The 12,992-nt window shown below is 41.3% G+C and overlaps 1 protein-coding gene across 12 annotated transcripts in view; it reads right to left on the reverse strand.

The window, feature by feature from the left end:
* Positions 1–12,992, reverse strand: part of mical2a (microtubule associated monooxygenase, calponin and LIM domain containing 2a) — a 44,644-nt gene that overhangs the window by 7,279 nt on the left and 24,373 nt on the right. For 8 of the 12 annotated variants that reach the window (XM_084066536.1, XM_084066537.1, XM_084066534.1 and 5 more), the window contains exons 6-19: positions 12,762–12,917; positions 12,203–12,303; positions 11,430–11,687; positions 10,809–10,924; positions 9,331–9,457; positions 9,119–9,209; positions 7,692–7,839; positions 6,409–6,608; positions 5,157–5,254; positions 4,633–4,692; positions 4,282–4,416; positions 3,864–3,965; positions 3,307–3,573; positions 2,033–2,140 (exon numbers count right to left, since the gene is read on the reverse strand). In XM_084066536.1, the coding sequence (XP_083922662.1) occupies positions 2,033–2,140; positions 3,307–3,573; positions 3,864–3,965; positions 4,282–4,416; positions 4,633–4,692; positions 5,157–5,254; positions 6,409–6,608; positions 7,692–7,839; positions 9,119–9,209; positions 9,331–9,457; positions 10,809–10,924; positions 11,430–11,687; positions 12,203–12,303; positions 12,762–12,917 (1,967 nt within the window). The other 4 variants (XM_084066535.1, XM_084066527.1, XM_084066529.1 and 1 more) reach the window with 4 other exon arrangements.

Here is a 12,992-nt window from a genome sequence, read left to right on the forward strand (position 1 = left end):
GATCAAGTACAATCAATCATGCCAAGGTCTGTTTTTTTTAAGTTATTTAAAAACTACTACAATTCAGCTATTGTAACTAACACAATACTGAACTTACAGTATCTGTACTGTATATCTCAAACCAAGAGAATTGTGTGTTTTTCATTAAAGCTACAATCCATACGTTTTATGTCCATTGTCTCTCTCAAAGAACAGAGAGAGTTAATTGCAACAATGTCCAAACTGCAATAAAGAAGGTGACATTGTCAACCGGTAAGTGTCCTGCCCAACACCAGGGTAGCATATGTGCTAGTTATATTGTATTACTATACCATAGAGATGGGGTTAGAATAGCATTTTATTCATTACATTTAGATCTGGATTGTTGCTTTAACATCAGTTTCTGGAAATGAACATGCCTGACTTTAACATTTCTAATAATAAAAATGCTTGGATTGATACATCCTAACTGCCACAATGTGGCTGGATGGACCACACACAGTGAAACTTAACTGTGTCAACATAATCTGTGAACGCTCTTTGAACATGACCCGTGATGGCATTAACTCTTTAACAGGCCTGAAGTTCTGTTATTGTATAATCACTCCACACTACAGTACACACAGTGATCCCAAAGGACCACTGCTGTTGATGACGATTTATTTTGTCGTACAATAGCGTTGAGAACCGGAAATAGCCAATCTATAAACTCACAAGCTTCTGAGCTTATAGATCTGCTATTTTGAGCCGTCATATGACAGAGCATAAATTATGCATTATGTCTCTCACATTAGTCTCTCAAGCCAGCCTATCTCTGCCACAACCTTCGAAAGCTCCAGAAACAGCCTGTAATTCCACTTGGTAAAAGTTGAGAAGAGGAAACTGTCATCGGATGACACAGCTTCCTTTTTAGAATTTTGCAAAGTTCAGAAAGAGTTCAATCAAAAACATCAGGACAAAACAACAGTCCAACAAAAACCCAACTAGACAACAGGCTGTTCCGTCGTAACTACCGTCGTTAATGTAGTGATGTGCAGAATGATTTTGTGTGTGTGTGTTCCTGTGTGTTCCTGTGTGTGTGTGTGTGTGTGTGTGCGCACGCGCGTGCGTGCGCGTGTGTGTGTGAGAGCAGCAAATCTCCAGTTTGCACACTTCCAGCAGGCCAAAGAAGAACCTCTGCTCCAAATTTTTCAAATCGGCCTCATGGTGGTGCTATAACAGGCCGCTTCACTTTTTGGTCTATAACTCTTGTCTCCTAAAAATGTTGTCCAAAACGCACACAAATCGGTGCACATTATCTCTGGAGTCATGTGATCAATATCGATATCAGTCAGATTGTTCAGTTTCCAATTGGCTTCCAATTTCCAAAGTTTGCGGATCCTGGGTAGGCCTGCGCTCAGAGTAACGCACTTATTCTAGTTTTACTACTCACTGTCAGAGCCTCTGAGTTACTGTACAGATAGGTAGGAGAAAGCATTTGCAAATGTTTGGAGGGAACGTGTCTCGTCTTGAGAGAGCATTTCCAACATAAAATAGACATGGAAGAAGGGGAAATTATTTTAATTTAATGATGTCAGCTAACAGACAGCCAGGGCAAAGGAATGAAAAAAAAATCATTCAAAATAGTTGTTCCTAAACCTGAAATCACCTATGTCATATTCAAGATGTGATCATGGGTACTGAATAAGAAGCCAGGGAAGGGAATATGAACATGCAATCAGCACACTCAATACTCAGAACTAAACCAGTGGTTCTCAAAGTGGGGTCCATGTACCTCCAGGGGTCCTTGAGGGGGTTCCAGGGGGTCCCCAGCTATGTCACTGAAACAAATGGACCCACGCAGGTCTCTAACTCAGAGAATTACCCCTTATGGGTCCATTTGGCTCCATTTGTACACTCTCATTGTTATGGGGGTCCATGGCCTAATGCATAGCAAACTGGGGGTCCTTGAAATTAAAACGTTTGAGAACCACTGAACTAAACACACAGTGAGTTGTTGGCAGGCAGTGCAAGCAAGGCAGGTCAGGTCAGAGGTCAAACGTCTGATAGTCACCTTGGATAGAGAGGTGTCGTCCCCTGAGACTAACCCACTAAGATGAAGCGCTTTCTCCTTTATACTCTTTTTCTGAAAATCTCTAGCGTGGTTTGTCTGAGCTTTCCTCTGCAGGACGACATGGAAAATGGACACAAAGAACAGGCATCAGATGTCAGGAGAGAGAGACTAACCATCAGTACAGTAATACATTCTCTCACCATTCCATGAACGTGCCATAGTGGAGACATAATTAGGTGGACTAATAACCACATAACAAGGAAAACAATACACACTGTTGAAAGCCCTTTCTGTTCGGCTTTCCCCTGACAAAGGTCAGCTTTGACAGTAAAGTGTGTGTTGTACGGTGGAGAACAATGGTGTTCCTGTGCAAGGTCGAGGCTGCTTTATTGCATTAATTTCACACCTCACTTGATATGACTTGCTCATACTAGGTTCAGTAGACTGAGACAACCACACAGACCTGGCACAGACAGTAGCAGTGGTGGAAGAAGTGCTCTGATTATTTTTGCTTAAAAAGTATAGCACCACAATGTATAAACACTCTGTTACAAGTAAGTAAGTCCTGAATTTGAAATGTTACTTAAGCGAAAGTACAACAAAGTACAGCACTTGAGTGAATGTACTTAGTTACTTTCCTTCACCACTGGATAGAAGAGACCGTAGCAGTCTTCTAGTGAAGTCCACTGGTTGGGTAATCCCAATAAAAAGTTGTTTACTTACAGACACATGGCTCTGTGTGAAGATTGAACATAAGGGAAACTACAGTATGCCTACAGTAAGCTGTTCTTAGACCAGCCATTAATCTGCCTGTATCTGCCTCAGCCTCTCTGCATGGTCTCTAGGCCTGCTCTTGCCATTGTGGTCAGGCAGGATAATTTGGGGCTGACTTCACCATCTGAGTACACATTACACAAGTTTAAATGTATAATCACGACAAAACTATATATAATCAACATTCACTTAACAACTTTAAAACTGCCGTCCCTATTTTGGGATGCACAAATTTTTCAACATTTGTAAAAAAAAAAAGAAAAGTCCAGAAATAGCGAAAATAGCAGATCTATAACCTCACAATGCAAAGTGACACGTTGGGAGTTTATAGATCAACTCTTTCCACTATTAATCATACGACAAAGTATATAGGGTTTAAGTTCATTAGGGTCTTTTTGGAAGTACAGAATACATAATGATCATGAGATTATAATGTGGGAGGATGACAGCCAGAGGAGGGGGAAAAAGATAGAAGCTGGAAGAGAAGAGATAGTGTTCACCTCTGAGATCTGTTCATCCACCTCCTTGAGGCGCTGCAGCATTCTTGTCATGGTCCGGACCGCTGAGTGGCACGAGGGAGACAAGCCCGGAGGATCTGTGCTCTCAGGCTGAGGCTGGGGCCTTGTCTGAGCATGTGTTTGATCAACATGTCTGCATTCCCTAAGAGAATGCCGGGGGCTGGGGGGAGTTCGGGGCTGGGTGTGGAGTTCAGGTTGGGGTTTGGGTGGCGGTCTGTGCTCCACTGCAGAACTGACACAGGCTGCAGACTGGAAGTGTAAACACACAGGGACCGTAACAGCTTCCCATCAAGCAGGAAATATTAATTAATCTGACTAGGGGAGCATAGAGCTGTGATGTTCTGTACTTGGATTTTTTTTTTTAAATCATTTTGTCTCTAAAATTCAACTTACACATAGCGTATTTTGAGTGTGTGTTTATGTCAGTATGTGTATGACATACATACAGTACATACTGTGTCGCTTTTGCTACTATCTGTGTTGTGCATGTACAGTACTGTATCTGTTATCCTGTGATGTCTATGGCTGCTCCAGTGTACCTGTGTCCTGGGGGGAGGTTTAGGTGAAACGGGTGGCCTGAGGTTGAACAGGGGCTCAGTCGTGTCAGCAGAGCGAAACCCAGAGGACATCTCAGAGTCAGACTGATTTTCCACAAAGTAAAGTTAATAGGAAGAAATGAAAGTAGGAAAAGAAGGAAAAACTGGCAAGCTAGTGGCTAAAAGACAAGTGCAGACATCCTGGCATTAAATAAAGGAACACCACAGCTGGTGATTGAAACTACAAACCAGCCTAGGAACGCTGTCTCACAGCAAAGTCTATTTTAATATCTGTGTCAGCAATGAAAAGAAATTAACCATCCTGGTGTGGTAAAACTCTGAGAAGGAGGTCGACTGTTTTGATCAAGTAAAATAAGAAAAGTAGGCCAATGTGAGCCCTTGGGTGGGGTTTGTACAGTACCTGTCTCCGTAAGGTGCAGGTGGAGTTGCTCTCAAACTTGGCCCGCAGCTGGGTTGCCATGGAGCGTACCCTGTTCACCTTGGGTTCCTGCTCCTCACACACAGAGGAGCCATTCTGAGTTGAGAAGTTGGTGGCCTATATGGTGAGATAGGAGAAAAGAGAAGGACTAATGTCACATAAAAAGCTCAACAGTTTAGGAGAAACATCTGTCACTCTTTGAAATGATCTGTCATTTCCATCACGCGTGTCGGTTGGGACCACACACATTACAAATAGTGTCATTTTGTGAGAATGGCAATACATGGTACAGTACAGTATGATGATTTTGAAGTTGAAAGCAATTTAACAAACCTCCTCCAAATAACGCCTCCTTTTGTAAATGGGGTCTGTGGCCTCGATCTTCTTCTCATCCTGCAGGCAAGGGAAGAAGAATTCATTAATTAATGATTCACAATTAATTAGTATAATTGAGTGCAGTTTCACGTGTTGTGTGGAATTAAACTTACACTTTAAGTGGCTATTTGCCAAGTAACTCAAAATTCTAAATTCACACTTCCCTAGTAAAAATGTGGGTTTTCTTGGTACATACAGTACATAACGTATAATTGAAATTGCTATTTAGAAAGAAACTGGTTTCATGACAGTTGTGATGGGATATTTTCATGTCAACAGTTTCCATCGCAAAAAATGTTCTGGAGAGACTGCATAATGGTAAGTCAACTTATTAAAAAATAATAAAGACAATGGGGAGAATACAAATCCTTCATGGCCTACTTTTAAACAACAAGAATGTTTTTTCAGACATATTTGATAACTATGTTTGCACATACAAGGAAATGTATTTGGCTGTTGCCCTCTAGTCAGCCTGGAATTACCTTTGGTATCCTTTTCCTTGGCAGTGTAAGACTGTGGCTCTTATTCATATTCCTAAAATATGACTTCGATGGATTGTTTTCATCTGCCCCTCTGGAACCTGAAACATAATTTGTGAATGCGTTAAATTTTCCACAGTAATTATGAATTAATAATAGGCCTATATGCCAAATAAAGTCAAGGTATACTTTTTTATATGTTATATAACTGCGAGCAGCACTTAACAGGGTACAAGCACAGAAGATGATGACTAAGAGAAGATGATAATACATGTTTATTCATAAAAAATAAAAACAAATTATAACATGTTATAATTTGTCATTTGTTGAGTAGTGAGAAACCTGATTTGGCAAAATGGCAGAGAATCTATCAGGTGCAATGGGTGTGGTTTATAGGAATAGATAAACCTGGACCCACAGAATCCAGGAAAAATGAAATTTTGTTTGTGAGACTTACAGTTCAAACGTTTCTGATACCCAGATACCTTTAGGGTGGAAAAATAATCCTAACCGTACAGTAGGGTTCTGGTTCGCTGGGCCACTAAAATAAATCCCTCCCTATCCGTATTATTGGGACGCTATACACAGTTAGCTAAGGCTAAAAAATAATACATTATATCATGTGTAACAATTTCACCACTTTCAACGTGGCTTTCCTAAATTATAGAGCATATCCTTTATGAAAATAAAAACTTCAATAGCGAAAATAGCTGATCTACAAGCTTGCGTCGTGGACGTGGTGTGAGATGTTGTGATCAACTATTTTTGGCATTGGGCTGAAGTGGTTAAGTGAGGATATGATCTGCTATCCCTGTGACCATGAGGTGACAACCTCTTCATACATGACCATTCCTCTGTAACATGGTGCTGTGAATTCCTCTCATGCCACAATACATGACAGACAGCTTCTGTGCCGCAGAGAAATCTATTGACAGGAAATCATATACATATGAGACCATTTCTTTCAGTGAATAAAAGGGTGTTTTACAGTACATACCTAAACACCATACCATAAATAAGGGTAGGCAACAACCCAGAAACAAAGCAGAAACCAAAAATATTCTAGGTGAAGGCTGATGTGCTTGTAACTATTGAAACCGTACACGCTGAGACTGAGCTCATAATGGAGGATAGTGCAGACATGGTAGAGGGGATGGCTGCGGGCCATGACAGTGATAGCTCGATCTCAGTTTACTCCTGGTATGAACATTTTGTCCGCTATAGGGGGAAATGCTGTTTGGAGAGAACAGGATACCTGAGGCAGGTAGAGGTGTGCCGCGGAACAGCTCGTAGAATTTGGATAGGTACGTGATCATCGTGATTTTATCGAGGTCCTGGCCAGCAGGCATTTCCTCTCCAGAAGTGAATGGCTTGATCCCAAACTCCCGCTCAGCGAGGTCAACGGCGAGCTGGAGATTAGCAACCCAGTCCTCCTCGTTAAGTGAATCAACATCTCTGATGGTGAAATGAGACAGTTGGGTGGCATAAGAAACACATCACAAAAAAGGATACAGACAAGGATGACTTGTTTGCATCATGCACAGTAAAATCCCCAGTCTTTAATTCTGAGAGAGTACAAATGTACCAAATGGCATTTGGTTATATATGTAGACTCTCAGAGTTACAAATAGTGGATACATTAACACTGTGGAGTTTACTGCGTACTGTACCGAGATAATGCTATCGGGGGGAAAACAACAAGTAGTTACTGGATTCATGGATTTCCTGGCACTGAAAATGTACATCTAAAATAAAGGGAGATTCTAATAACTTAACACAGCGCCAACTCATATCATTAAGGTACTATTTCTATTTTTCAAGATTGAAAAGGATCCTGCTCATAGTAAGCTACCAAAACATATCACAGCTTGATCACAGCTCAATTCTTAAGATGGAATAGGAGTCTTTTTTGTGAAAGGTAGTAATCCTCATTATAGACTTTTTTTCCAGCCCATGGGAAAGAAAGTTTCCTTAATAAAAACTGTGAAATGTAGTCGGTACACAGCACTGCACTAGCTTGCATAAAATGTCCTTCTGTACTCCAAAGTAGCTCAAAAATGGACTATGTGTTCTATGCACTGTCGCACCTATCAGTGAGATAGAGACTGCAAACACAGTATCAGCAAGAGCCTCTAGAAAGGGTCAAGTGTCACTCAAGCGGTGAGGAGGAGGCGATGGTTTACAGAGAATAAATCAGAAAGCATGCATATATCCCATGCCTGGCATACTTCAGTAACTTCACACACCCATAAAACATGTATCCCTTTAGTAGGAGTTGCACAGATTACAGGGAGGGTTTTGTGTTGCAACAAACTATGCCTTCATTTCAATTTCAGCCCCACATATTTAACGAGGCAGCTATAAGGGCCAGGACGCTTCATGTTGCTATGTACAATTCCGACCGTTATCTCAAAGTGGGCTGATAACAGTGTGAGACTTGACGTCATGAGCAATCTATTCTATAGAATGGGGTTGCATGGTGACACTGTATCTTTCAATGCAGGTTAGCAGAGATGTTATCTAAAGGGAGTTACGTACATGAGCTGGGGTTTGAACCTGTGGATGAGGGCACAGAGCGCCAAGCCACTTTGCCAGGAGGATGTTAGGTCGGTCACGCTCACGTTCCTATAGCCCTCCGTCTGTTTCTGACACCAGGTGAGCAGTCTCCCGGGTCTGATCTCTGACTCTAGACAAGAGACAAAGTGAGGCACACCAGAATAAAACCATTAAAAAAAAAGAACAGTCACTCAGGAATCCAGAAATTACAGGCCATGGCACAGAGGCTATGGCATCATCGATAGGAACCAGCCTGCTGACAGTAAATGAGGTTCAAACAGATACAGATACTGCTGTGAACTGAAATGGGTGCTGAGGAATGCAGACATCTCTGTCAGAACATGTTCCACCTCACTACCTGTGTAGAATAACTACAAGTCAATGTTGTCTGAAGGGTGATTTATTGAAGGTGATTCATATACAAGCTCACAACTCGTCACAGCACGACGTGTTGTGAGCTTGTAGATCAACTATTTTGGGTGTACGACACGGCGCGCAACCAAATATAAATCAACATGAGGCCTAGTTTAGCATGTAGGTGTGTCTTTATTGTATGTTCTAGTTAAATGAAGACCAAATATATCAAAGTACACATTGTCCCATTGTGACACAATTTAGATGTTATGTGATGGCAGAAACACAATGTAGGCTACTGTAACAATTGTCTATGTAGAGATCGGTGTTATTTTAATTAATAAAAGGTAGCTATATGTTTGTGAGGATATAAGAAAATAGTCAACGTAAACACAAAAATATAAAATGCAGCTGAATTTGGAGAAGGCGATGTATATGTGCTTTTCTAATCCATCAACACAAATGGGGCTGTAATGGAAGTAAATGATGGCCCTCTGTCAACCTGCCAGGAAGAGACCAGTCTGTCTTTAACCACATTAACCCTGGCGTTCTCTTTGGCAAATAAAAACAAATCTTCTGGATTAAAAACAAACTTTCAATTTCTTTCAAACTTTTCACATAAACAAAAAGAAGCAAAAGCACAGAATATATTGTGATGCAATGCGTTGTAAACTTGTAGATTGGCTATTTTCGCTATTCGACGTACAACAAATTATGTATGAGCTGCAGTGCTCCACTGCTTGAACAGTGTATAAAGTAAAACCATCAGATCCAAATCCTTCCAAGTGTTCCAACCACTTAGACTCTCTATTCTTAGTAAAACGGACCTGAGCTACAACTGTACATAGCATTGCTTTTTTCCGTATACACAAAATCTCTTCACTAAAGATAGTCGATCTACAAGCGATATGCAAGTTCACACGCGTTGTGAGCTTGTAGATCTGCTATTTTAGGCAAATGTTCCCCACCATACCAGAATAGGCAGGCTGGGGAACAAGTGGATAGCTGCACGCTCATTGAAATACCATCAAGCTCTCCATTTATTAGTCACGTACCATGTCTGGCCAGGTTGACAGGTCGCCGTATAGAACCATCACGCTCCAGAGAACAAGATTTCAACTCTCCAGTGATGTGCAAGTGACGCACCTTAGAGAGACAAAGAACTTAATGTAATGAAAAGGCAATGAGAGGTGAAAAATTATATGAGAGTGCATCCAGTTGTAACAACGAGGGCTCTGCGAGCTGCTTCAGAGTGGAGTCTTCTCACCTGATGTGGCCTGACACAGGAGGAGTTCAGGTTAGGGTATCGGGTCCCAGGGTCTATGGTGTATTGCTCAAAGTTTTTGGCTAGGTTTTCAGGCGTTGTCTGTGGAAGCAATCTATAAATACTCTCCCTATGGACACAAATGGTAAAGAAGAAAATCAATGAGGGTGTGATTCAGAGTTAGGCACAACCATAGAGGTATAATATAACTAGAGGGCGGATTGTCCCGCCCCCAGCTATTCATTTCAATGAAATTGTGGCATTTTGAAGCACCCGGAAGTCTGCCGGAAGTAGAAATATTGGGTCGTTTTTTAGTCGTTTCGAGCAGCCATAGAGTTATGAGCATGCGCACTACTGTCCTTTTTGCGTCCTACGTCACAAATTACCTCCATGAATGAGCCCGTGTGTCGAGCCATGAGCGCGAGATATTTATTAAATACACTCGAGATGCATATTTATGTAAATGCATATGTATTTATGTATAATATGTTTACATATTTATATTATATTACATATATTTATATATATAAATATCTCAGTATTTTTTGCTCGTTCATGTATTTCTCCCCGCCTGCAGTTCCAGCTGTGGCCACTGGGGTGGCGGCTTCAATGTTTCTCAGCAACTCTGGGGGCCTGGGCACAACACAGTGGTAGTTGATCAGGAAATGGAAAAGATAACCGTTGTTCCAATAGATCCAATGTAGATATTATTTGGTCACAAGCTCTTTTTAATACTATTCATTGGTTAAATGTTTATAAAACCCACAGACTTGACCATTTTCAACGTTGATCCATATTTTGGGCATGTCAAACAAAAATGTAACAATTTTTCAAAAGCTCATAGATCAGCTATTTTGCTACACTTTGTGCGACACTGTCACACAAAGTAAAAATAGGACTTTCATTTATGAAAAAAACCTGAAAAGATGAAATATGGAGATACAAAGTTTCAACCTGACAATAGTGATATGCAGGGTAGAGTCACAAGCTAGGTTAAGTGCTTTGACAATGAAAATGTACGCAAATGAATGCATTTTGAGCAAAGTAAATCAGTGAACCACAAGTGAGACAACTCAGACACACGCAAAATTGTTAGCGTGCATATTTTACATTACAGTCATTTAGCAGATGCTTTTATCCAAAGCGACTTACAATAAGTGCATTCAACATAGGTAGGCAAGATATTTGACAGAATAGGTGCAACTTAAATGTGCATACAGTATCTCAGTCTGCAAAATGGATGTATTCTGTAGCTTTACACAGTCTGAATCCCACCCTAATTAACTTCAATGTGACTCAAAACTACCATTAAACGTCACTCTACGGTAGCGCTGTGTGTGTGTGTGTGTGTGTGTGTGTGTGTGTGTGTGTGTGTGTGTGTGTGTGTGTGTGTGTGTGTGTGTGTGTGTGTGTGTGTGTGTGTGTGAGAGAGAGAGAGAGAGAGAGAGAGAGACACAGAGACAGAGAGAGTGATAAAGTACCTCTCAGCCAGCACCTCTAGAACTGGTCTACCCTGAGCCCAGTTCTTCACCATCCAGGCTGTGTCAGAGGCAGCCAGGAATCCTCGGGCACACCCCGTCCCCATGGGCCAGAAGGGCTGCAGATCAACACACACATAAGACACTTTACACCTGGCCTCCCCAAAAAACGTCAAAACTTTTACAAATATTGCAAAGAATAGCAGATCTCCAAGCTTATAGATGGGCTATTTTCACGCCGTCATATGATGAAGCATGAAATAGGGCTTAAAGGAGTAGTTCACCAAAAAATAACTTATTTTCTATCAATTACACACCCTACGAAGCCTTCAATTCATGGTCATTTTTTTTTTATTTGTCGCATTCCTGAGCCAATAATTTGATGACCGGCGGAGACTCAATTGACTTGAGTCTCTGCCGGTCATCAAATTATTGGCTTAGGAATGTGACAAAAACTAAAAAATAACTACTTTAAGTCGTTAATGGTACTGTAGAAACTATGCAGTGTGGACATCTTCTGCATTTTGTGCTCTGTTTCATTTGAAAGTTATGATTTGCTTGCAATACCATTGTTATATTTCACTTTTAATAAAAGTTACTCACACACTGCTATTCCCTTCTTACCTCTAGTAGACTGTCTCCAACAAGAGACACTAATAGCTGGTGTCCAAATCGCTCCCTAACCAGCGCAGCGTTGTCTGAGGCGTACATGTTGGTGAAGTCAAACATAGCCACATCTGGCTGCCCACAGTGGTTCTCAGCAAAATCCAGCGTGGGAAGCTCGTAGTTGGTGGCAAAGGCAGCAGCCTCGCGGGCGTAGCAGTGAAGAGCTTCCTGGTTGACGTTCTCACTGCTCAGCAGCTTCTCTGTGTCTATGTAATCCTGTTAAACAAAAGCCTTACAGTCAGAGGGAATTCAAGTAGAGGACATACAAGCTAAGTAGTTTGTTTTAATTCTGTCCCCTTTTTGTTCCTTTATTTTAAATAGAGCTTTTGTATCATCTACCCCAGTTTTCCCCAAATGGTGTGCCGAGGCAGAAGGAGACAAGGATTTTGTGACCACACATTATTGTAATACATTATATACAACTATACAAAAAGTACTTTGATTATTGAGTGCACACTCATTCCCCAATACAGAGGCCAATTCCACACCGTAATATTTTAAGCACAATTGTCGTCCCTATTTTGGTCATTTCATTACAGGTGATTTCTTTAAATGTTATTGTATTTTTTATTTTAATATCCCCTCTTGTGCCTTGGGCACAAAAAGTTGAAAACCACAGCTACGCTTTATCAGAAACATTATTTTCTTATGCGCTGCCCTTTTCACAATCGCTGCTGTACAATTTGACACACCTGCTGCTGGCGATATCAATTTAAAACGTGTCTGCTTACATGGATGACAACCCCTTTGTCTAGTAGGCTTTGTTTCTTGGCTGTCATGACAAAGTAGTGAGTGTTGTCCTTGTAGTACACAATGTTCTCCAGATCAACACCTACAAATTAACACACACACACACACACACACACACACACACACACACACACACACACACACACACACACACACACACACACACACACACACACACACACACACACACGATGAGACCTAGGATATGTCAACAACATCACAGTGAATGGATGTATTGGTTCTCTAACACTATATTACGCTATTAAGTAGTGGTCATTCTTATTAATGCAGACAGAACAAAAATAATTGTATTCCTTTCACAGGAACTGTCATTCGCTTCATTATATCGTCACTGTCAGGCAGAAACCTTGTACCTTCATATTTCATCTTTTTATGTTTTGTATTTTCATAAATGAATGCTATGCGATATCATCACTGGTATTGCCCACTCTCTCTGAGGTCCATATAAGCTCCTGTTTATGACAGGATCAATGATATGTGCATTGCTGCTTGTTTGCAATACGACTACTGTGTGCCCACCCGTCTCCGCCTTGAGGTCAAGGAAAAACTTCTGGTTGAAGATGAATGCCACTCCACTGATCTCCTCCACCTTGGCCTCTGCAGTGGTGTTCCTGTTGATGAAGTTCGCTGTGATGGCAATCGCCAATTTACCTCGGAACTCCTTCCTCCTGAAACCTGACACGCACGCACGCACGCACGCACACACACACACACACACACACACACACACACACACACACACACACACAC

This window comes from Gymnoscopelus microlampas (assembly GCF_963454915.1).
Source record: "Gymnoscopelus microlampas genome assembly, chromosome: 1".
NCBI lineage: Eukaryota > Metazoa > Chordata > Actinopteri > Myctophiformes > Myctophidae > Gymnoscopelus > Gymnoscopelus microlampas.